General features: G+C 37.9%; 1 protein-coding gene across 2 annotated transcripts in view; it reads right to left on the reverse strand.

Moving 5' to 3' along the window:
• Positions 1 to 14: 14 nt before the first annotated feature.
• Positions 15 to 22,757, reverse strand: part of LOC107758628 (beta-adrenergic receptor kinase 2-like) — an 87,135-nt gene continuing 64,392 nt past the window's right edge. For both annotated transcript variants that reach the window (XM_016576403.1, XM_016576402.1), the window contains 10 exons: positions 21,853 to 21,947; positions 20,459 to 20,566; positions 17,253 to 17,319; positions 9,817 to 9,917; positions 9,098 to 9,164; positions 7,697 to 7,792; positions 7,169 to 7,331; positions 5,341 to 5,477; positions 4,004 to 4,117; positions 15 to 1,783 (listed from right to left, as the gene is read on the reverse strand). In XM_016576403.1, coding sequence (XP_016431889.1) covers positions 1,622 to 1,783; positions 4,004 to 4,117; positions 5,341 to 5,477; positions 7,169 to 7,331; positions 7,697 to 7,792; positions 9,098 to 9,164; positions 9,817 to 9,917; positions 17,253 to 17,319; positions 20,459 to 20,566; positions 21,853 to 21,947 — 1,110 coding nt within the window. In that variant the 3' untranslated portion in view covers positions 15 to 1,621. The remainder of the gene's footprint in view (positions 1,784 to 4,003; positions 4,118 to 5,340; positions 5,478 to 7,168; positions 7,332 to 7,696; positions 7,793 to 9,097; positions 9,165 to 9,816; positions 9,918 to 17,252; positions 17,320 to 20,458; positions 20,567 to 21,852; positions 21,948 to 22,757) is intronic.

Genomic DNA, 22,757 nt, shown 5'->3' on the forward strand with positions numbered 1-22,757 from the left:
ACCCCGCCCACCCCGCCCGCCCCCAAGCTGAGACATAGGGACAAACACAGACAGGCAGAGACAGAGATACGCCATATATGCAAACATTGTCAAGAAGATTATACTGTAGATGCACAGAGAAAGGATTCATATATACAGTCTGATAAAAGACTCCAGGGATGCTGCTGTTGTTTTTTTATCCCAAGTGGTCCCTCTAACCATGCATCATCAACCGTCCATTGGCGTCCTTGTACACGACTGGAAGTTTGCAGTTCAGTTTTTATTCTGTGCATTCAGTTTCCAACACTGTTCTTGGGGTCTGTTCACAGGGAGATGCAGGTGACGTGGCCTGGACTCAAGGAATTCTCAGGTGTCTCAAGTCGAACGTTTATTTCATTGGCACTTTTTGCACTTCTGTGGGTTCAGGGGGAGGGGTTGGGTTCGTGTCTTAGTAAAGGTCCTGCCACGTTCCTTCCCATTGTGTCAAGCAGCGTAAAACAATCCACCCACAAACAAATTAACAACAACAAAAAAAAATAGACAAAAAGAGAAACAAAAATACATTCAAGGCGAAAGAAAACAATTCTTCCTGGTGACAATATTGGGGCATTTCCTTTAAAGCAACAACACCTACTTTTTGCATTGTGTACACGCACTAGTACACACATTTAATGCATGTGAGGAACCCAACCAAATTTGGTGTTTACAAGGGCTGAGCAAAAAAAGAAAGAAATGAAAAACACTTCCGTATTTCACTGTACGTTCTCTGAGAGCTCTTAGAACTTGGATGCACGCAACACTCGCCGTTGCAGTTCATTCAATCCGTCAGCGAGTATTAAGGAAGTGTCGAAGACTTTTGTACTTCTCAAGTACAGGACAAGGGTTGGGTGCCACAACAGTCCACAAATCCGAGTCCATTTAGCAAGAAATGGCATGCATGCTATGCACCCCAGATATTGACAGAAAGTGGTGCAAAGCATACGCATCAAGAATGGCACAATCAGTGAGGTGGCCTTGGTGTTCCCACAAAGGACATGAAAGACAACGGGAGTGATATTGTTCAAGCCATCGTCTTTTGAAATTGTTTCCATCTGATTAGATTTCTAAGGCCGCATGGCTCTGGTTTCCCTCTAGCAGAGGTACGGATACTGTCCGGCTCTAGCACAGTCACTTGTAAAGAAGCTCCAAGTGGACATTGTTTGGGACCCTTATAGCAGAGGCCTTTCTTTGCCTATATACGAGCATGCCGGTGTGTGCAAGGAGAATGTGGGAATCACAGAAGCAACGACATGCTCACAAAAAAGGTGCAGTATCCCAGCCTGCACCACTGGTCAAAACAGGGTCCCAGATTCAGCACTGGCATCACTGATTGTTCTTTAACATTATCCTGGAGTGACGCCCACCCCAGCGTGTCAAGTTGCAAGGAACTGTGTATGTGTGTGCATTTGATTGATGAACAGTTGAGGAACAGCAGGGCACAGTCCAGCAGAACCTTCCAAGACGGACCATGTGTCAGCTGGGAAGCCTAATGTTGCTGGACAAGCGTTTTGCTGGGAGAGAGAGAGTGTGAGAGCGTGTGCATGTGCGTGTCGATGAAGAGGATGGAGATGAGTGGTGGACAAGGGTCGCAGGAAGGGGCGGCTCACAGGCCGTTGCTGCTGCGGTGCGTGAGCGGAGGTTTGGACAGTTCCACCACATTGGTTCGCCCCTTGCCGATGACTTTGGGGGCACGACGCAGCAGCTTCTGGGCCTCGGTGAATGCTTCGGTGAGCTCCTTCTTCCACTGTACGAACTCTGGGTCGCTCTGTAAGAAGAAAAATAACATTAGCAATTCATTCTCAGCTGCTTTATGATTTTTTTAACATATCAAGAACTTTTTAAATAGATAAAACCCTAGAGAGCTACCTAGACAGTGTTTTTAGGCAGTCTGGATGCAAAGGATTTTTAATGTTCTTTTGTGAATAAGGAAATACCAGACTGCATTCTGAAAGCCAGTAAAGGGAGATGTTAATTTTAAATGAAACTATGTTTTATTCAGTATACTTTATCAAGTATTGAAAAAAATTATTTGAACAAAAATTGCGCAATGTATTTTGCACCAGTATTTTGGTATGCTTTTGTGCCTGGATGTCAAACTGGATTGGAATCAATCGAGTTGGAGGCTTGTGTATTTAAAGGATTAGTTCAATCCAGAATAAAACTTTCCTGATAATTTACTCACCCCCCATGTCATCCAAGATGTTCATGTCTTTCTTCAGTCACAAAGAATTAAGGTTTTTGAGCAAAACATTCCAGGATTTTTCTCCGTATAATGGACTTCAATGGTGGCCAACGGGCTGAATGTCCAAATTGCAGTTTCAGTGCAGCTTTAAAGGGCTCTACACGATCCCAGCCGAGGAATAAGGGTCTTATCTAGCGAAACAATCGGTCATTTTCTAAAAAAATATAGCTCGACTTCACGCATTAAGTAATCACGTTGGAAAGGTCATGCATGACGTAGGCGGAAGTACCGACCCAGAGTTTACAAAGAGAACATGCAACGAAAGTCAAATGCTCTTTATGAAAAAAGGTAAAAACGATGTTGGACAATTTTGAAGTTGGAGGAGAAAATGAGATGGAGTTTTTCGCCCTACCCCACCTTTTTGAACCAGAGTACACAGATGCTAACCGTGCGTGACCTTTCCAACGTGATTGCGTAATGCATGAATTTGCAGACGCACATCGCGGAGCTAGTGCAAGATGAGCATTTGTGGTTAAATAGTATATAATTATTATTATTATTATTATTTTTTTTTAGAAAATGACCAATCGTTTTGCTAGATAAGACACTTATTCCTCGGCTGGGATCGTATAGAGCCCTTTGAAGCTGCAGTTTGGACCTTCAACCCGTTGGCCACCATTTAAGACCATTATATGGAGAAAAATCCTGGAATCTTTTCCTCAAAAACCTTACTTTATTTGTGACTGAAGACAGAAAGACATGAACATCTTGGATGACATGGGGGCTAGTAAATTATCAGGAAATTTTTATTCCGGAAGTGAACTACTAATCCTTTAATGTGAGAGATATTTGTATGGCATGAGCTGCCCATAAAAAGTGCATCAAATCAGCCCCTCATGAGGTTTAATTTCGGATCAATGTTCACTAAGGTCTGCAAATGCATGGACACGCACTTCTGATGCTGCTTCCTGCACAGATGGGAAAAATATTTCCCACAGAACACAGACTCAAAAAGATAAAGAACGTTTCCTAGAACAGAAGTTCATAGCAGCATATACAGAAGCCCTCATTACTTTTTCTGCACAATCCATCTTTTCTTGAATTATCTAGTCAATTAAATGTTTTAATATAATCATATAAGAGGCCAAGGAAGCAGTGCTTTACTTTTTCTGAAAAAGTAAAAAGTAACACAAGAGCAAAAGCGGAACAGAGAAACAAAGTTTGGGCAGTATCACCACAGGTATATATTGTGGTAATTATTTTTATTTATTTATTACTGCCTTATTTTTGTGATTGAAACCAAAGTTTTCTTTTCTTCTTTGAGAAAAACAAGGCCGTAAAATAACAGTAACATACACTAGGTAACATTTATTATTAATTGAATATTACTATTATTAAATCTCAATTAATTAAATATTATCATATATAAGCAGCCCATAAAGGCAGTGCTTCACTTTTTCTGCCTTCTTTTTGTGATTGAAACCAAAGTGTTATTTTTCCAAAGTGTTGACATAAAATAATAGTAACATACACTATGTAATATTTATTATGTGTATTATTATTCATTATTACATTTTATGTCATACATGACATTATTTAAAATCTAAATGTGATTTACTTAGTTAAATTTGACTTTTTTATTTATTTTTACATTTAGTTATTTATTCATTTTTAATAAGACAACTCAGTAGAGTTTGAAAAAGAGGATTGGGAACACTAAAAGTGAAGCAAGATAATACAAGAGCAAAAGGGGAAGAGAGAAACCCACGACAAGACGGTGAGAACAGCATGAAGGTGCCCTACCTCGCACTGCAGCACAAACTGTTTCCCTCCTTTGATCCTCAGCAGGATGCACTTTTTGTCCTTGATCTGCGTCTCCTCCACAGTCACGATCTGCTCCATGGTCAGCAGGTTTTGCTGGGGGGAGGAAAGACTAATTAGTGCGTCCCTGTAAGTCTTCTCACAGACTATCCTACTGTGTTCGTGAGGAATACGCTATGCTACCTGCTAGCTCTGGACGGGTGGGATTTTATCCAATGCTTGAGATATACACATCTAATGGTATCACTTACACTGATGTAGAAATTCTAGAGGTTGTCTGGGGCTACGAGGGAGCAAAGACACGGATGACAAGCTGTTCTTGTACTCAGTGAGTCAGTGGTGGTGCAACGAGCTGCAGACGTAGCATCTCATGTAACAGTCTGATCGCGGATAACTGATTCCCATCAAACTGAAGGATAATGGAAGTCGTTTCACTTCTGTACAAACATTTTTCCTCTAAATGACACGAACCACATTCAGACTGGTTTCTAAAGACCTTGATTTAAAGTAAGCTTCTGTGCGACAACTTAGACATATAGAACTGTAAAATCAAATAAATAATGAATGAATGAATGTCAGACTGGCTCTCCAACATTGAGAACACAGAACAACTGCAATGTAGTGAAGTTTAAGCATCACTGCTTGCAATCTGATTTGCAAGTGGCCTCCCTCTGTCCGTTTCCATGAATCTCCTCTCCAACATGTTCCACAGGAAGAGCATTTACCCTTCAGATCGAAGATTCAGGAACTCTGGGAGTTAAAAATGCAGGAAACTGGTGAAATCTGCACTTCTTTATCTTAGTTACAGATCAGGGCAGAAACACTCTGGCCCCAGGGAACCAGCAGTGACCTACTTCTGCATTAGAAAGACCTGAGCGCAAACGCAATCGCTTCCTCCGGATGGGAAAAGACTGAGGTTTGGTTTAGCGGTGGAAAGAAGCAATGTATATTAAAAGGAGAGGTGGGTGTCTCAGTGGTTCAGGCTGCAGGTGAACCTGCGTCACTATGGGAATTTCGGAGCAGGATGGATTAAGACTTAGGGCGTATGCTAATATCTAAAGGGATGTGTTCCCTCCTCTCCTTCTCCTTACAATATTTATCAAAATCTTGACAATTCCTGTTCTGCAATGGACAATGAAACTTAAAGCAGAGGGGGAATCAGATAAAATGTACCAGACTCACCTTGAATTTACGTTTTTTTAATGTTTTAGTCCAATGTTCCTACAGCGTAGGGACACACAGGCATGTTCTCTCAAAAAATGGTCTTTTAACCCTTTATACGAATGCTAACAGCAAACAAAACACACAAAAACACTTACCCGAGACTCTCCTTCGCCTCTCCACTCCACACGGTTGGGGAACAGGTAGAAATACCGCCGCTGCCACTGTGTCAGGAAGGGGTTTCCTAGCTTTAGCATGTAGCCGTGCATGATACAGTCCTTCCCCAGCGCATAGTCTGCACAAACCCCACACAGACACTCGCAATCACATAATGCTCAAATGTTGGATGCTCAACATCATGTTGGAAAAATTGCATTTACCTAAATTTGGGTATTTTTGGGACATTCTCATTCATATTTATTATATTTTTTTGAGAAGATAGTCACATTTGGAAAGACATGAGACTGAATAAATGGCCATTTTTGGGTCATCTATTCCTTTTAACTCCCACTGAGGTTTAACCCACTCGAATTCCTGCTCACGATTCCTGTGCTTGTGTCTTGGGGTTGTGACGCACACGATTAACTCAGTGTTTGATAAATTACACGGGCTCTTTCAGATCTATTTCTGACCATCACACAGTCAGTCATGTGATGGGTTCCATGTCTTTCCCTTGAGGGAAGCATGTGGCACCAGCACTGCATGACAAGTACGTAGGGTTCAAGCCTCTCCCCAAGGTCACTGACAGAACTGATGCTGGACCCATGAAAGTTGATTAGCTGACGTCAGTCTGGGCCTTTAATTCATGCTGGAGAATGTAGCACTACCGTAGCAGAGGCCATTTTCTTCTCTCGACACCACTGTGTGAAATTAGTGCTTGTCAATTCTGTAGACGGCTTATGATTTTACGCAAACTGGAGTTTCCACCAGAAAACATTATCTTTTGGTCCGGCTTAAAACCTGGGTAAATGACCGAGTGCCGCAGACGATGTGACGCCTGGAGCGGCCGTTCATTAGGTTCATGACTCTCTGGAAGTCTAAAATACAGGACACGCCCAAGCAACCCGCTACAGTTCTCAGAAGTCAGAAAATGAGAGTCTGCTGAATAAGAGCAAACAGGATGTTTACAAACAGCATTTTGCAACCAGCCGTTCTGTGTACATTGCCATGACACCTCTCACTAGTAAAAAACGTAGTGTACATGAAAAGATTTCTCCAAGAAATATAAACTTCTAAATATCTATTTACTGCACAGGAAGCTCTGGAATACATATATGTTAGTTTATAAGTGGACGAATTTCACAAAGCAATATGAAGGCTATATTTCAAGATTCAAAACCAAATAATTAACTATAGATATAAAAATTATAAAACATATGTAAAAAAAAAATATTACATTTACACTACCATTTAAAGTTTGGGGTAAGAAAGTATTTGTTTAAATAAATACTTTTAAATTCATTCTAAATTGATTAAAAGTAACAGTAAAGACATTTATAATGATACAAAAGATTTTTATTTCAAATAAATACTGTTCTTTTGAACTTTCTATTTAAAGAATCCTGGAAAAAATTAGCATATTATAAAGATTTCTGAAGGATCACGTGACACTGAAAACTGGAGTAATGATGCTATCGCAGGAAGAAATTATGCTTTAAAATATATCAAAATAGAAAACTTTAAATTAAATTTTTTTTTAAATGCAATAATATTTCACAATATTACTTTTTTTTTTTTTTTTTACTATTTTTGATCCAATAAATGCAGCCTTGATGAGCATAAGAGACTTTAAAAAACATTAAATCATATTTACCCTAAACTTTTGAATGACAGTATATATTATTTTAAAAACATAAATATTATATAAATACATGAAATCTAAAATAATTTTTGAATAATAAGCCATAATACATGAATGAGAATTTGAGAGGGAAATGTGCAGAAAATAAATAAATGCAACAATAAAACTAAGGTGCTGTGTCTCACCCTCTTCGTGTCCCTGCTGCTTGTTTTTAGCCCGCTTGCGCGCCTCATTCTTATCTGTGTCGCTGTTGACGGCATCATACACCGTCTCGGCCACCTCCTGCTGCCAGCGCTCGGAGATCACCAGCGGAAAGTTCTTATAGAGCTCCTGATCACTGTCAAGCAGCTGAGAGAGAGACACAAAGACAATTACTTTCAATTCAGACAGTCTCTTCATGTCTAAATAGGCAGTCTTGGAGAGAATAAGTTGCAACGTAGACCAGACTTTGTGCTTGAAGTGAAATTCTGGCTACAAGGGAGTCATTTAAAATGCTCACAGCATAGTGGAAAAATTCCTCCAGATTTCAAAGCATGAAACACAAGCTCTAGTGCTCTTAGATTTTATACGGTTCTCTCAGTGCTGGACACAATCTTGGCTCCACTTGAAAAACTACCAAGTAGTCCACTTTGATGGTCACTTAGCTGAAGCAAAGACATCAGCATTGAGCACCAAGTGGAATAAGTGAAAAGTTACACGGTTACTGGTTTTACCTTAATTCCCTTGGTGTCCTCCTCATCGAAGGAGCCGATGTCAAAGGCGTCCGCAGCGTTGACTTCTCCTCTGGGGGGAATGAGAGGTGGGGGGTACTGCAACCAAACAGAAGATGCAGAGAATATCACACAAATACTTAGAGAAACAATTATGGGAGGGATTAGTTTTAAATATTTGCAGAATTAAAGCTCATGTACATCAGGAACCAATCAGATGTGTTTTTTGGTCATATATCGATGTTTAAAACAGCCATTCAACAGCGTGCAACAGTGCCTGACCACTTTTTCAGCAATGTTTCATTCACTCTTCCCATAAGGATTTTAAACAGTGGCTTTAATAAAGCATTATAAATCATGAACCAATTGACCCAGCTTCAAAGTGAATCACAACATTACAAACTTTGATTAAAAAAAAAAAAAAAAAAGATTTTGAAAATCAGACAAAAGGACTGCGTACGTAACTGCTTTAGTGAGGGAAAGAACTACATTCCCATGGAGCATTTGTGAATGACATTAATCGAATTAAAAATGATGAACAGTTCTAAAACTATTCATTTAAAGCTGACTATATACCTAGAAATATAGTCTACCTACTCTAACTCGATTACGTAATTCGTGGTGCTTCATGGGTGTTCCCTGCAAGCTCTTTTGGCGCAATTTGTGACTTTCTGATTGGTGAAATTTTCAGTATAGCAACACGGGTAATGTAGTTTTTCACCACAAACTCAGTTGTTAAACAATAATTTTAGAAATATATTGAAATAATGTGAATGGACGGCTTCAACAAAAGCATATACCATCGAATAACAACCTCTGAACTCATGGTAGGTCTGTCTTCATAGGTTTATAAGTTTTCATTAAAAATCAATTCCCCCATGGATAAAATGAATGGAGCTTTTACTTGCGGAACCTGACTGTTGCACTCCATAGGCTCAGTGATTATGACCTTTTATTTCAGAAAACTATGATAGTCCTCATAACACAGAGATCAAAAGATTGTGCGCACTAACAGGAACATTGCTCACAGAAAGTGATATGAGGTCACACAGTAATTGACTTATGAAAATGTATCATTGAAGGCTTGGCTTTGTGCTTTGATGGCGGTTCCGATGGTTCCGATTTTAGTATGCTAACAGCCACGGTCAGCACTCTAAAACACTCTGCGATAACGTTAATCTAAATTCATTCCTTTTAAAGCAGCACCACTAAAAATGAAAAAGAAAAAAATCTGAGGCTTGCTAATTGATTTTTGGATGACTAGTCAATCATCTGGACTCTAAATCAGATCAGTTATAAATTGCAATTACACAAAACCTCTTATTTAATCAGAATGTACGATATGAGGACTTCAACAGAGCTTCTTATTAGGGCTGATACCAAAAACAATGTTGAAGGTCTCACCTTCTGAAGATAGACCTGCTGCCAATCGATTCCCTTGAAGAACAAATGCTCCTTTACCTCTGACGCCCTACATTGTGTACAAGAGATCACACTGAAGTCAAATACATTTGTAAAGTGCTTTTCACTCTACACATTGTTCCACAGCAGCTTTACAGAAAATCATGACGTTAATGTTGTCTTATAGTTGCATTTAGCAGATTAGAGCTGGGAATTAATATAGTTTACGTGCTGCGACAATATAAACAATCACACAGTTGAGATTTGCTAGATAGTATATTTCACTTTAAATGAGTATATTGTATGTATGCCGATAAATCTGGACATATAAATAAAACTTTAGTTAAAGAGCTGGGCGTTAATATAGTTATATTTTGCAACAAAATAAAAATCAGTTGAGATTTGCTATATAGATATAGCTATATATTGCTTTGCATGAGTATACTGTATGTATGCAGGTAAAATAGGATGTCTATCAACCATCACCACTTCTGACCAGCAGGTGTCAGCAATTCAGAACGAGCTACAAATAATTCCCAGCATGCCCTTCTGTCTTTTATAAGTCTAAATGCTTTCAGACAATTGCTTCATTTGGACATCAAACTGTTTTTTTTTCTTTCATTTATATTATTTACTACAAACCAAACACACATCCGATAAAATGTCTAAGTATTACAGATATCTAGATGTCTAATCTTCAAGACGGAGGACATCTGAATTACCCCCGTCCCAGACACCCCAATCTTTTGGCGACGTCTCGCTGTAAGAGTCCTTCCAAGAGGGACTTGAGCTCAGGTGAGAAGGAGTCAGGCAACTCCACATTCTGATGAAAGAGAAAGAACAGGAAGAAGCTCATGAGTTGGATTGACATCTCGTTAAACAAGACTTCATGCCGTGTTGGCTGGTGTTTGACTTTCACGAGATGTTTACTTTTGTTTCATTAGCTTTCCTCATCAGTTACACTGAACATTCATTAGTAAAATGCAAATACGTAAACTTTCCAGTAGCCGTCTAGATCAACAGAGCATTAACAGTACAGAGTGCTTAACGGTATTTAAATATCCTCACAATCATACAAATGAATGCGAGGACAACCAAAACAATTCTCTTACATAACAGGCAGTGCCAACTGCACATTGAAATCAAGGTCAACGTTCACCAAAGTCACAGTAAATGCAGACAAACAAACTTCACTCAATTCAAGCTATCAGGTACAGTAACTGTAACACTGAACTAAATAACAGGGCATTGCATTATAGATGCTATGGTTTTCTGAGTAGTAGCTTGTTGCTATGTACTTGCTAGTGTGTTTGAGTCAAAAGAGCCCAGCTTCAAGTCTCAACAATATTCTGGTCTTGGGTTCCTCATTCAATGCAAAGTCTATGGGATTTCCCCCCCTACCTGTTTCAAAAGGGCCACTATATACAGTACTGTTCAAAAGTTTGGGGTCAGTAAGATTGATTTTTAAAAAAGAAAAGAAATTTAGACTTATAGACAGGAAGGACACATACAACTGACCAAAAAAGACAGTAAAGACATTTAAAATGTTACACAAAATTTCTATTTGAAATAAATGCTACAAGAACCCTGAAAAAAAAATGGTTTCCACAAAAAGCACAACTATTTTTGACATTGATAATAAGAAAAGTTACTAGAGCAGCAAATCAGCATATTAGAATGATTTCTGAAGGATCATGTGGCACTGAAGACTGGAGTAGTTCTGCTGAAAATTCAGCTTTATCATCACAAAAATAAATGATTTAAAAATATATTCAAGTAGAAAAGTTATTTTAAATTGTAATAATATTTCACAATATACGTGTTCTTACTGTATTTTTATCAAATAAATGCAGCCTTGGTGAGCAGAAGAGACTTCTTTCAAAAACCTTAGCAACTTTAAACCTTTGAATGGTAGTGTGCGTCCGCCAATGAACCTCTGTGGAGTCATGATTGAGTTTTACAGTCCAATCTTAACTAAATCTGATCAGACTATAAAACAGCTTATTTTACAAGACAGCTTTTAAATCCCTGACTAATGAAATCTGGAGATAATTTTCCCAGTGAGGTCAGCATCCTAAAACAAACCTTAATAGCTAAATTATTGTGTCAGGACTGCTCTGTGTCCACTGGAATAGCTTTTATTTCACCAGAGGAAAAAAACAAACAAAATGATTTACTGCTGGAAATTATAAAGACCACTGAACATTGTGACAGCACTGTCAGTCTTGGCCTATGATCTATGTGTTCCAGTTTCCAAATAAAACACGATCATCTTGCTTGTCAGAGGAAAACTGTTAAACTTCTCTGCAGGAGAACAACTGCTTAGACACAGAAGAGCTTTTTCTGCTGATTTCTGAATAGATTTTTTACAAGTCCTAAGCTCTAAGTCCTAATGACCGATTTGAATCGTTCCTCACAGGCAGCAAAATAAAGTCTGATATGTCTCTAAACAAGCCATTTGATACTCCGACTACTTGAATTAAAAAAATACATTTATAATTTACATTTGCATTGAGTTCATCCATTAAGTTGCACAATGTATTTTGGGACTGCTTTCAAAACAAGATGTCTCAGAAAGTAGCATAATTTTGCTTTGGGATCACTGACGCTTAAGTAGACAGCTCACTTGTGTCTTCATTTTGAAGGAAAACCACAAAATCAGCATTAAAGTGACTTCCTTTCTAGTGACTGTACAACAGCCAAGAGCGTGGCAGCTCGATGAGGACTAAATTACTGTGATGGTGAGAGGACGACAGTAAATGCAAAGCGTGGATGCAAATTCCTCTCCATTAGCATTCCCTTGTTAAACATAGTGGGTGTGAAGGCACAGGTGCTCCTGTGATGAAATGTTCCCTCTTCACTTCCATGGAAAGCTGTGGCTCGTTTACCCAACTCCTGTTTCACAGCAATATCAGTCAATCAGCATAAGGGAGCTCTTTCTAGTTTGAACTGATCGAACTTTTACAGCATTTGTAGATAAGATTCAATTGAAGTCTTTACAGCTATAACTAAGAACTGGGTGGTTGCTAAGATGTTCTTGGTAGGTGCTGGCCTAATCTATTCAATGGGTATTTTCTGCCCATTTTATCATACATCAAGAAACTTAACCCTCTGGGGTCTGAGGGAGTTTTGGGGCCCTGGAGAGGTTTTGACATGCCCTGACATTTGTGCTTTTTTCAGTATCTTAAAAACATATGGCTAAAGTTCGATTACACTGTATTCAGCACAAACTGTTCTGCAATAATATGTAAGCAATATGAAATGTACATGTTTGTGTTTTTGAGAAAACAACGTTTATGCGTTAGTGGAAAAATTATTTTTTTAAGTCACTGAAATAAAGCCATAAAACACATACAGAACATTTGTCCACAAGACTTTTGAGAACTGGATGTGGTAGACTGGAGTTATTGCTATAAAATAATGTGAAAATCATCCTGCCCACTCATTCACAGAAAACAATATATTGATTTAACTTTTGTAAGACATGTTTTGTGTCAGAAAGGCCGTATGTGAGGGAGTGACAATGGCCATGAATATTTAGTGATTCACACCTGAGAGACAAAGGCCCCTCCCCTAATGGGCCATCAGTGTGACTGTGAGGCAGGTAAGAAAGAATGTGAGGAGACTAATATAATAGGGGTTTTGATTATTTGTATTTTATTTACAACATAATATGATCAAAATATACACAGTGAAGGTCAAAGACACATTATTGAGCACACTGATCTAAACACCTGAGAGACAAAGGCCCCTCCCCTAATGGGCCATCAGTGTGACTTTGAGGCAGGTAAGAAAGAATGTGAGGAGACTAATATAATGGGGGTTTTGATTATTTGTATTTTATTTACAACATAATATGATCAAAATATACACAGTGAAGGTCAAAGACACATTATTGAGCACACTGATCTAAACACAGTGACTTGAACAGTCACACACCTTTGTGCCATTCTTGAAAACAGATCTTATTCAACTGTTGAAACATGTAAACCATACCTGGTATTTCCAAGGTGTTTGCTGCTTCTTTCCACGGATTCAAGAAAAAAACAGCCCCATCATCAGTAGTCATGGAGCTTATTTACCATATTTGTAAAGAATATCAGCCCAGTGTAGTTGAACAGCTTCTGATGTTGATACAGCACTCTCAGAGGAAAACAGTTTGAAGTGAAGTCTTCAAGTTATCTGGTCACCAAAAAAAAGCAAAAACAAACCGTCTATTAGCTTGTTGATATCAGGAGCAACTATATTATTACATTAGCAATCACTAATATTGCCCACTCATAAGTCCTAAAAAAACATGATTTTGTAGTCATAAACACAAGCACACTTTGTATGCATTATACAATACAAAGACATTTTATGTCTGAGAAACTACAGGTGCATCTCAAATTAGAATGTCGTGGAAAAGTTCATTTATTTCAGTAATTCAACTCAAATTGTGAAACTTGTGTATTAAATAAATTCAATGCACACAGACTGAAGTAGTTTAAGTCTTTGGTTCTTTTAATTGTGATGATTTTGGCTCACATTTAACAAAAACCCACCAATTCACTATCTCAACAAATTAGAATACTTCAGAAGACCAATAAAAAAAACATTTTTAGTGAATTGTTGGCCTTCTGGAAAGTATGTTCATTTACTGTACATGTACTCAATACTTGGCAGGGGCTCCTTTTGCTTTAATTACTGCCCCAATTCGGCGTGGCATGGAGGTGATCAGTTGTGTCTCTTGTTTCTCATTTTCCTCTTGACAATACCCCATAGATTCTCTATGGGGTTCAGGTCTGGTGAGTTTGCTGGCCAGTCAAGCACACCAACACCATGGTCATTTAAACAACTTTTGGTGCTTTTGGCAGTGTGGCAGGTGCCAAATCCTGCTGGAAAATGAAATCAGCATCTTCAAAAAGCTGGTCAGCAGAAGGAAGCATGAAGTGCTCCAAAAGTTATTGGTAAACGGGTGCAGTGACGTTGGTTTTCAAAAAACACAATGGACCAACACCAGCAGATGACATTGCACCCCAAATCATCACAGACTGTGGAAACTTAACACTGGACTTCAAGCAACTTGGGCTATGAGCTTCTCCAACGACATTCTAATTTATTGAGATGCACCTGTAAATTATTATTAAGCACGTTATAAACATCGACATACATTTGCAAACAGAGTATTTCAAAGTAAAGATTGGTCTAAACATTCTTAGACTCTAAGGTGGCTTTCACACTGGGCTCGTTTGATGTGGTTTGAACCAGAGTGCGATTGTTCCCGGCACCCCCCCGCAGCGTTGGTCTGGTTTCACACTCTTGATACTGTCTTATTATGTGTGTTTGCGTTTACCTTACATCATCACAAACGTGCACAACATATGATAGAAAACAGAACTTGGGTCAATATATTGTTTTTTAATTAATTTGGAGCTATTATGTGCAGCAGAGTAAACGGCATATGGGTTTACTGTATGTGCATCGCATGTATACCGCTATTTTGAGGAGGTAGCGGATTACCATTCATTTGCCGCTCTGATTGCAGTTGCTACACGCGAACAGGCTCACTCGCGCTCGAATCCAAGGTAAATCAGCAACACTATCCTCACTTATATGTGTTTTATTGAAGAAAATACATTGTAATCTGCTAAAACGTATGCGCAGGTTACTTTATTTCCTGAACAAGTGCGCACCAGAGTCCGTGTTGCTTTCATATTCACGCGAACCTCGCCACGGTTCGAGTGCAATCGAACTCAGACCACCTCCTTCAGGTAGTCTCGGGTTCAGTACCCCGGTGCACACCCACGTTCGCATGACAGCTTTCACACTAGCCAAACGTACCGAACTCTGACGCCAATTGAACCCGGGTGCGCACCAAACGTGCTAGTGTGAAAGTACCCTAACATTCATAGTGTTACAGTGTAAACACTCATATTAATTTTATATCAATATTGTTTTACATTTGATAGAACATTAAAAACACATCCTGGATCGTGAGAATTTTAGATGCAATGAAATGAAACATTTCAAAATGTTTCACTTGATTTCATACATTTAGTCAGTAATTACAGTTTGGGTAAAGCAAAATGTGTACAGGTTATGTCTCAATAACACAATAACAACTAATGCAAGTAATAAAACATGACTTACTCATCAGAAATTATCTCCTCCGCTGCTCAAGCCACACGTCGCATCGCCGCCGCCTTCTGAGGTAAATTCTGGCTTATTCCTCTCAGCGCGTCTTCTTCCAGAAACAAAGTATCCTAGATGAACTTGATGAATCTTCATGCTTTGTTTACAGAGGTGATGTGGGCGTTTACAGGTTCGCATGTCTCACGTGGATGATTACCGTATGAATGGCGCGTGCTGCACGTGGGCATGATCACATTACAGATAATGAGCTCAGACGGGAAAGACTGGACCTCGCGTTTGTTTCATACGGATTACTTTATCAGAGAACATTTGTTTTTGACATTACTTCATTTAAAAGTAGACAAGACCGTAGCCAGCTATGAGGTCACCGATATACGAGTAATTTGCCGTTTAAACCTCCTCATGTGAGTGTCTGCATGTATATGTTTAGACAGTTTGCAACAATGTTTAGTGTCCGTGGTATGAAAATGATCGCTGCGAGATGCTGGCGGAGTGAACGAGGCGTGAGAGAGTTGTGAGTGAGGGTGCGGGGGCGGGCGGAGCCTCTGTCGTGTTGCCAGATCCAGCTATTATAAGCGTATTTGGATTTGTCTTTTCCCACTTAATTTGACACTTTAGAAAGTTAATAAAGTGGGAAGTTGCAGTTTAGGGTTAGCAACATCTTTATCTTATCTTATTTGCAAAAGATTTGAACAAATTTTTATTTATTTTGAGGTTTTTATTTGTTTTCATAGCAATATCTGGCAACACTGTTTGCTGGCGCGTGAATTGACAGTAATCAAAAAAGCCCACGGACAGGTTATTGCTGACAGGATACCACATTTGGTAAGTCAAATGCAAAAATCATCATGATATTATCTGTCAGAAACGTTATCAATGCTATTAAAAACAGTAGCATTTTAACACTAGTACACAGATCTGTAGAACAAGTAGGTTACAGAATGAAATATGCAAACACTAGCCATGAAGAAGTCTATGCTATTTCATTCAGTATCCACCTTATTCTTCCCGTAAGAGTGGGTATGGCCATTTGTAATTTTTATGGGTCTGGCTTCCGGTCTCATCCACGTCCAGCTATTTTTAGCTGTACAAAGCAGCTCGTTTTGCTGCTTGACATTACAAATTCGTGTGTCTAACCATATTATTTTAATGTATTATCCTTATTATGTACACACTGGTTTGTGGTGCAAACAGTTTTACCGTTTACTGCATGTTGTTATTCTTCTCGTTATTTCCCTAAAGCGGCTAATGAACCGGAAGTCTTGCCCATAGGCTTACTTCCGCGTTGAAGAATAAGGTGGATAGTAGTTACATTTTCACAAAGTCATGCTAAAAACACTCATAAGAGCACTAGACAGTTATCATTTATATAGCAATGGTTATTAATGAAAACTATAACAGTAATATGTATTGTTGCATAAATAATAAACAACTGATAAAATTATCCACCCCTAACCTATAGTAAAGTATTAACACATTTTGATGCAATAAATATGATATAATTTAACAATGTTCATCCCTCCAAAACAGAAAACATCTTTCACAAACATCTACATGTCGGTCTCTTTTAAAGTGTTTAGTGTATACAATGAGTTGTATTTGTAGGGGTTATTAAAGTACAACTCTTAACCCTACCCCAGACTTCAGTAATTTTCAAACCCTGGTTACGGCCAAGTGTCTGTGTGTCAAGTATTCACTGAGTTTTGGTTCATTTTTGTGACACGTTTCAGAAAGTAGTTCACAGAGACCGAGATGGCAGAAAGCGCACCCTGTTTGTTTTCTTAATTTTACAAAAGCACAGCGTTTTGTTGTTATTATGAGTGTATAGAAAAGTAGCCCCTTACAGATTCAAATGCCATATTGCTCTTATCTGTACGATCAAAAATGACAGAGTAATTTAACTTCTTTTCGGAATCATCAGGAAAAAATGCCACAAAACCAGAGGGTTAAATCAGAGCACTCTTATATATATGTGATTATGTGTGAAGATACATAAAGAGAAACAACCGCTTTGGTTTCTTACCATGGTAAGGGTCATGCGGTCAATCTCATGTTTGTCTTTGGTCTTGTGCTGTCTGAATGGGCTGTGCCTGCAAGAACAGAAGAAACAGTTCATGTAACTGAACACAGTGCTTAGCCTTGCGAAAGTCATACAGAGGACACACGTAGTGATTTAGCAGTGACGTGTAGTCAGGAGGGGCGTTTCCATGAGAGTTCAAAAATGTTTCAATCTCAGTCGTTGATCGTGAGACATAAGCATCTTACTGTCTTATCTTTTTGGTGCAAAGCAGCAATTGAGATGGATCAGCATCCATTGAAAGGCTAACTGCCAGTTTTATTGTTACACTAAAACTATTAAAATAGTTTTTGTTAATTTAAATAATTTAATATGAATATGTTAATATGAAATTAAATAGAAATATTACAGGAAAAAAAAAAGAAAAAAAAAAAGAAATGTTGCTTTGACAACTAACTGAAAAAAAGTTTAAATACTAAAATAGAAGAATAGAATAAAATAGAAATATAAAAAAAAATGACAAAAGTACATAAAATTACCTAAAATAACGAAAGTAAAATTAAAATTACTAAAATATAAAAGCTACTTCAAAATATTAATAAATACTTTAATAGCATAGAAATAATACTAAAATAGCACTGCTTACTACACAGTATATACTGTATAAAAAAAAAAGAAAAAAAAGTGAGTGACGTGACATGTGGCCAAGTATGGTGACCCATACTCGGAATTAGTGCTCTGCATTTACCCATCCAAAGTGCACACACACAGCAGTGAACACACACACACCGTGAACACACACCCGGAGCAGTGGGCAACCATTTATGCTGCGGCGCCCGGGGAGCAGTTGGGGGTTCGGTGCCTTGCTCAAGGGCACCTCAGTCGTGGTATTGAAGGTGGGAGAGAGCGCTGTACATTCACTCCCCCCACCTACAATCCCTGCCGGTACGAGACTCGAACCCACAACCTTTGGGTTATGAGTCCGACTCTCTAACCATTAGGCCACAACTTCCCCTTGATAAGTATCTGTACACTACCTACTATTCTATATAATAACAGCATGTATATTACATGATCATATGATTACTGGCACTGACCGACAACAATGTTTGCTTGGCAAACATTGAAAATTAAACAAACAAAATTTAACATAATGACATTATTTATTTATAAGATATTATAAATAATCATTAAAATATATTCATATTTACTCACACATTTATATTAATTTATAAATCACCACACATACATTACATATAGAAATGTACAAATCATCATTAAAATGATATGCGTTTATAAAAAATTATCATTAAAATTATATATTTACTTTATATACAGTGCACAGCATAAATGAGTACACCCCCTCTGAAACTTAACAAATTCAGCAATTACTCTTTGCTTAGAAGACATGTTGTGGTTTTTTAGAGCTATAATATTCCAGCAAGTCTACTTGATCAGTTACTAAAGAAGAATTTTAAAATTATTCAAGAAAATGCCATTTTCTTATCAAAGTGATAAAATGTTGTGTTGCAAAAATGAGTACACCCTCCTGAAAGTTACAAAAAAAAAAAAAAAAAAAAAATTCTGGTGTAAGGTTAAGGCAAGTATTGATCAACAGGTAAGTATGGAAGACCAATGGTTCATTTGAATAAAACTCAAACAAAATGAAGTTGTTACATTTTTTTTTTTTTACAGATGTTACTGTTTTTGATGATGAATATAAATTTACATCTGCATCCTTATTCAAGGTACTACTAGCTGCTGTCAAATGTGCATAAGAGACCAAAAAAAAGTAGTATTATTAATATTGCAGCCTGCACTGCAAACATTACTGAAGATTCGTGTCATCAAAGTCAGGAACACAAACCTGTCTCATGATTTGAAACAATAATCACTAATTAGAACATGCAGAAACAAAGAAATTAAATTTTCTATGCTGACAACAATGAAACCACTTGAGAGAGAACTGTCAGGAGATTTATTTCTTAGCATAAAAGAGGACAATGGTACAAGAGGAATACCAAATTATTGTTTTAATGAGACCAATTCAATCATTTCGGATCTAACAGCATCCAAAATGTTCTGGTGTTGCTAGAGGAGGAGTACAGAGAGAAGTGCCTGGTTCCCACAGTGGCATTCAGTGGTAGTAAAGCTCTTCTATAGGGATGCATGAGTGCTGAAGGTTGTACTTTATCAACGCTGTCATGAATTCACACACGACTGTGTGATGTAATACAAAAACCTGAAACTGAAGATGCTACCCTCTTCTGATTCCCTGCATTGTTGGGCGAGACGAGCTGAGCAACACTCCCCATTAAAGACCAGGGCATTTAAGGAGGTCGTCGTCCAGCAGTTAAACAGCACAGATGTGAAAATTTGTCATGAACTTGTACACTCAGTGCCAAGAAGTGTCAGGACATATTAAGTTCTAGAATATCACACTTGGTTGAATTAAATCTAGGTTGTAATCAATTCTACAATCCTTCATTTAAACAAAAATTTAAATTTGGAATAAATTTTTTTTATTAAGAATATGTTTAATACATTTCAATTTTGCCATCTTTCTATGAATTATATTAGTGATCATTAAGAAAATACATCTTTTATATTTAATCAGACGGGGTGTACTCATTTATGCTGTGCACTGTATAATTTAATGTTTATTCTGCTTTGATTGTACAGTGCATAGCATTGACTGTAGTCCAGGGCCTAAATATCATATCGATGACAAACTGACTCGCTTTGAAAGAGACGGCACCCCTGCCTATTCCATACATGGCAGGATGGAAAGTCAAGGTAAGTTGGTTATTTCGAAGTGGCACTCTGTTGAAACGGTTCCTTATTTACTGGTCGATCAAACTACTTCATGTCGTTTACAAATATAGAGCGTGTTTCTGGGCCTGTTCTGACCTGCTTCCATTCTGCTTTGAAGAGCGTATGACACACTTCAGTGGAAAGACATGCCCCAGACTCCTCCCCCCATTACATCTTCCTCACACCCCCCACTCTCTACCTAGCAACCGTTTCAGTGGTCTCCACCCCAGTCTCTGTGTCTTTCTTCTCTATGATGGCTGCTCCTGACCTCCTACTTCCAAACCCATGACATTTAAACTTAACACTCCACATCAAACAGGTGAGAAACACAGACAGAGACTAAAAGAGAGAGACAAATAAAGAATTCATGAGCGGGCCGCTGCAGAGGGCAGTCTTACCCTCGCAAGAGTTTGAACAGCATGCAGCCCAGAGAGAACCAGTCGGCGCTGCTGTCGTACGCTGTTCCTTTTTGCAGAACCTCAGGTGCCATGTAGCCATGAGTACCTCTGCAAACATAGCAATTAATGCACATTAAATTCAAAGCGTACACACAAACCCCCCAGGCTGAGCACACACTGACTGTAAACACAACAAAGCTCATTCTCATACATAACACAAACAGTCAAAGAACTGCTACATTACACATAAAAGGTTTTCCATCCTCTCTCGGACCCTTTGAATTTACCAGGATGTTTTTGCTACTGTGCCTTTAAGATTGTACTGTCCATATTTAAGAGAGAACTTTTTATAAATAAAACTGTCCAGGCCCTTTGAATGTGAAATGAGCATTGAATTGGTGCTGACATGTAAACAAGAGGGTCATATGTTAAAATTGTCACAGCTATGATGTCATATCCACAACAATTTTATTTGTACAACTTACTTTCAATGCATGAGAGACAGAGCTTTGCTTTGAAAACATCAGTTTGTCTGCTTATTACACCACCATTTAAAAGTTTGGGGACAGTAGGATTTCTTTTTTTGAAAGAAATTAATATTTTTTATTCAGCAGGGACATATTAAATTCATTAAAAAAAATTAAAGCCATTTATAATATTGCAAAATTTATATTTTAAACAAATGAAAATTTGTTTAAAATATAAAAATATCAGTTTAAGCAGCAAAAACTGTTTTCAACATTGATAATAATAAATGCTTTGTGAGCATCAAATCAGCATATTAGAATGATTTCTAAAGGATCACGGGACACTGAAAATTCAGCTTTGTCACCACAGGAATAAAGTACTTTTTAATATATATTAAAATATAAGTTAATTTAAATTGTAATAATATTTCACAATATTACTGTTTTTACTGTATTTTTGGTTAAATAAATGCAGCCTTTGTGAACTTTTGAACCATAGTGTACACTAATTCATTTCAAAATAAAAATCTTAATTGTCCCCTTCAAATGTAAAATGTTTCTAACAAACAAATTCATTGCAAAATAAAGAGATTCATCAAAACAATTCAGATAAAAGGACACTGAAATAACTCTAGCCAAAACATTCTGCATGCAAATATGTGAGCGCAAACATTGCATACAAGTATAACGTGACTGCTTGCAAGCAATTCGTTAGTGAAAAAAATCTGTATACATGCACAGAGAAAACAGATTAGACTGCAGTATAAAAAACTGCAATATGCATGAGTATGAGACAACAAAGAGCATGTGTATGCTCAAAGAAACATAGTCAGAGAACAGAAGCAACCACACCTTCCCCAAACAACAGGCACTTTTATTTTACACTAATAAAAGATGAGTTTTGAATACTCATGAAGAGGAACTTACACACTGGCGTGAGGTTTCTTCTTGGAGAAATCACAGGCCAGGCCCAGGTCAGAGATGCGAACGTGTCCGTGTTCATCTAAGAGGATATTTGCAGGCTGTGGGGAACAGAAAGTGATCCAACAAAAAAAAAATATTTTTAAGAGCCTGATAAAGAACAGACTGTCTTTTTGTGAACATCTACAAAAACAGCACCACTGTGATTAAACTGAGTACTTTTAATGAAGAAAAACAGCATTAGTGTAACATTTTGTCTAAGCGCAAAGCCAAAACGGCCCAGTGAAAAAATATTTGACCTTAAACACATCTGAAAGCATTTATATCACACAGTGTCACACAATAACAGCCAATGAGAACATATTTGATCTTTAATATACATTCTGACTTAAGAGATTTCAAAATAAATAAATAAATAGGGCTGGCAACAAAACAATAACGATAATTATCGCAATTTAATTTTCCTCAATAAAACTATAACAAGAGTTTGATAAATGTTCGATATGATGTTTATGAGCCAAAGGCGGAACAAAACAGCACTACTCCTTTGAACCATTTATCCACTCGGCAGCGCAGCGCAAGCTCACTAGAGCAGATGCGTTTACTCGCTGATAAGTCTCGTCACACGACCACTAAACAGCAATGTGAGATCCAGTGTGAAGCGCTTAAATTCAGTGAAGAACACAAAGGACTCGGTAATTTAAACTAGTTTGAAGCCAGATGAAATAGTGCTGACAAACGGGAAACACTGTGCGCAACGATACAGTCAGAAGGCTTTTCAATCTACAAATCACCATCATTTACCATGTAGACATGTATTAAAGGAGTAATTGAATATAATTACTGTATTTGTGTGATTAAGCTGTAGCGTTTGTGCATTTATACTAAATGTATTTAGACTACTGTTTTTC

The sequence above is a fragment of the Sinocyclocheilus rhinocerous genome, unplaced genomic scaffold, assembly GCF_001515625.1.
Source record: "Sinocyclocheilus rhinocerous isolate Xijiao unplaced genomic scaffold, SAMN03320098_v1.1 scaffold623, whole genome shotgun sequence".
Lineage (NCBI taxonomy): Eukaryota > Metazoa > Chordata > Actinopteri > Cypriniformes > Cyprinidae > Sinocyclocheilus > Sinocyclocheilus rhinocerous.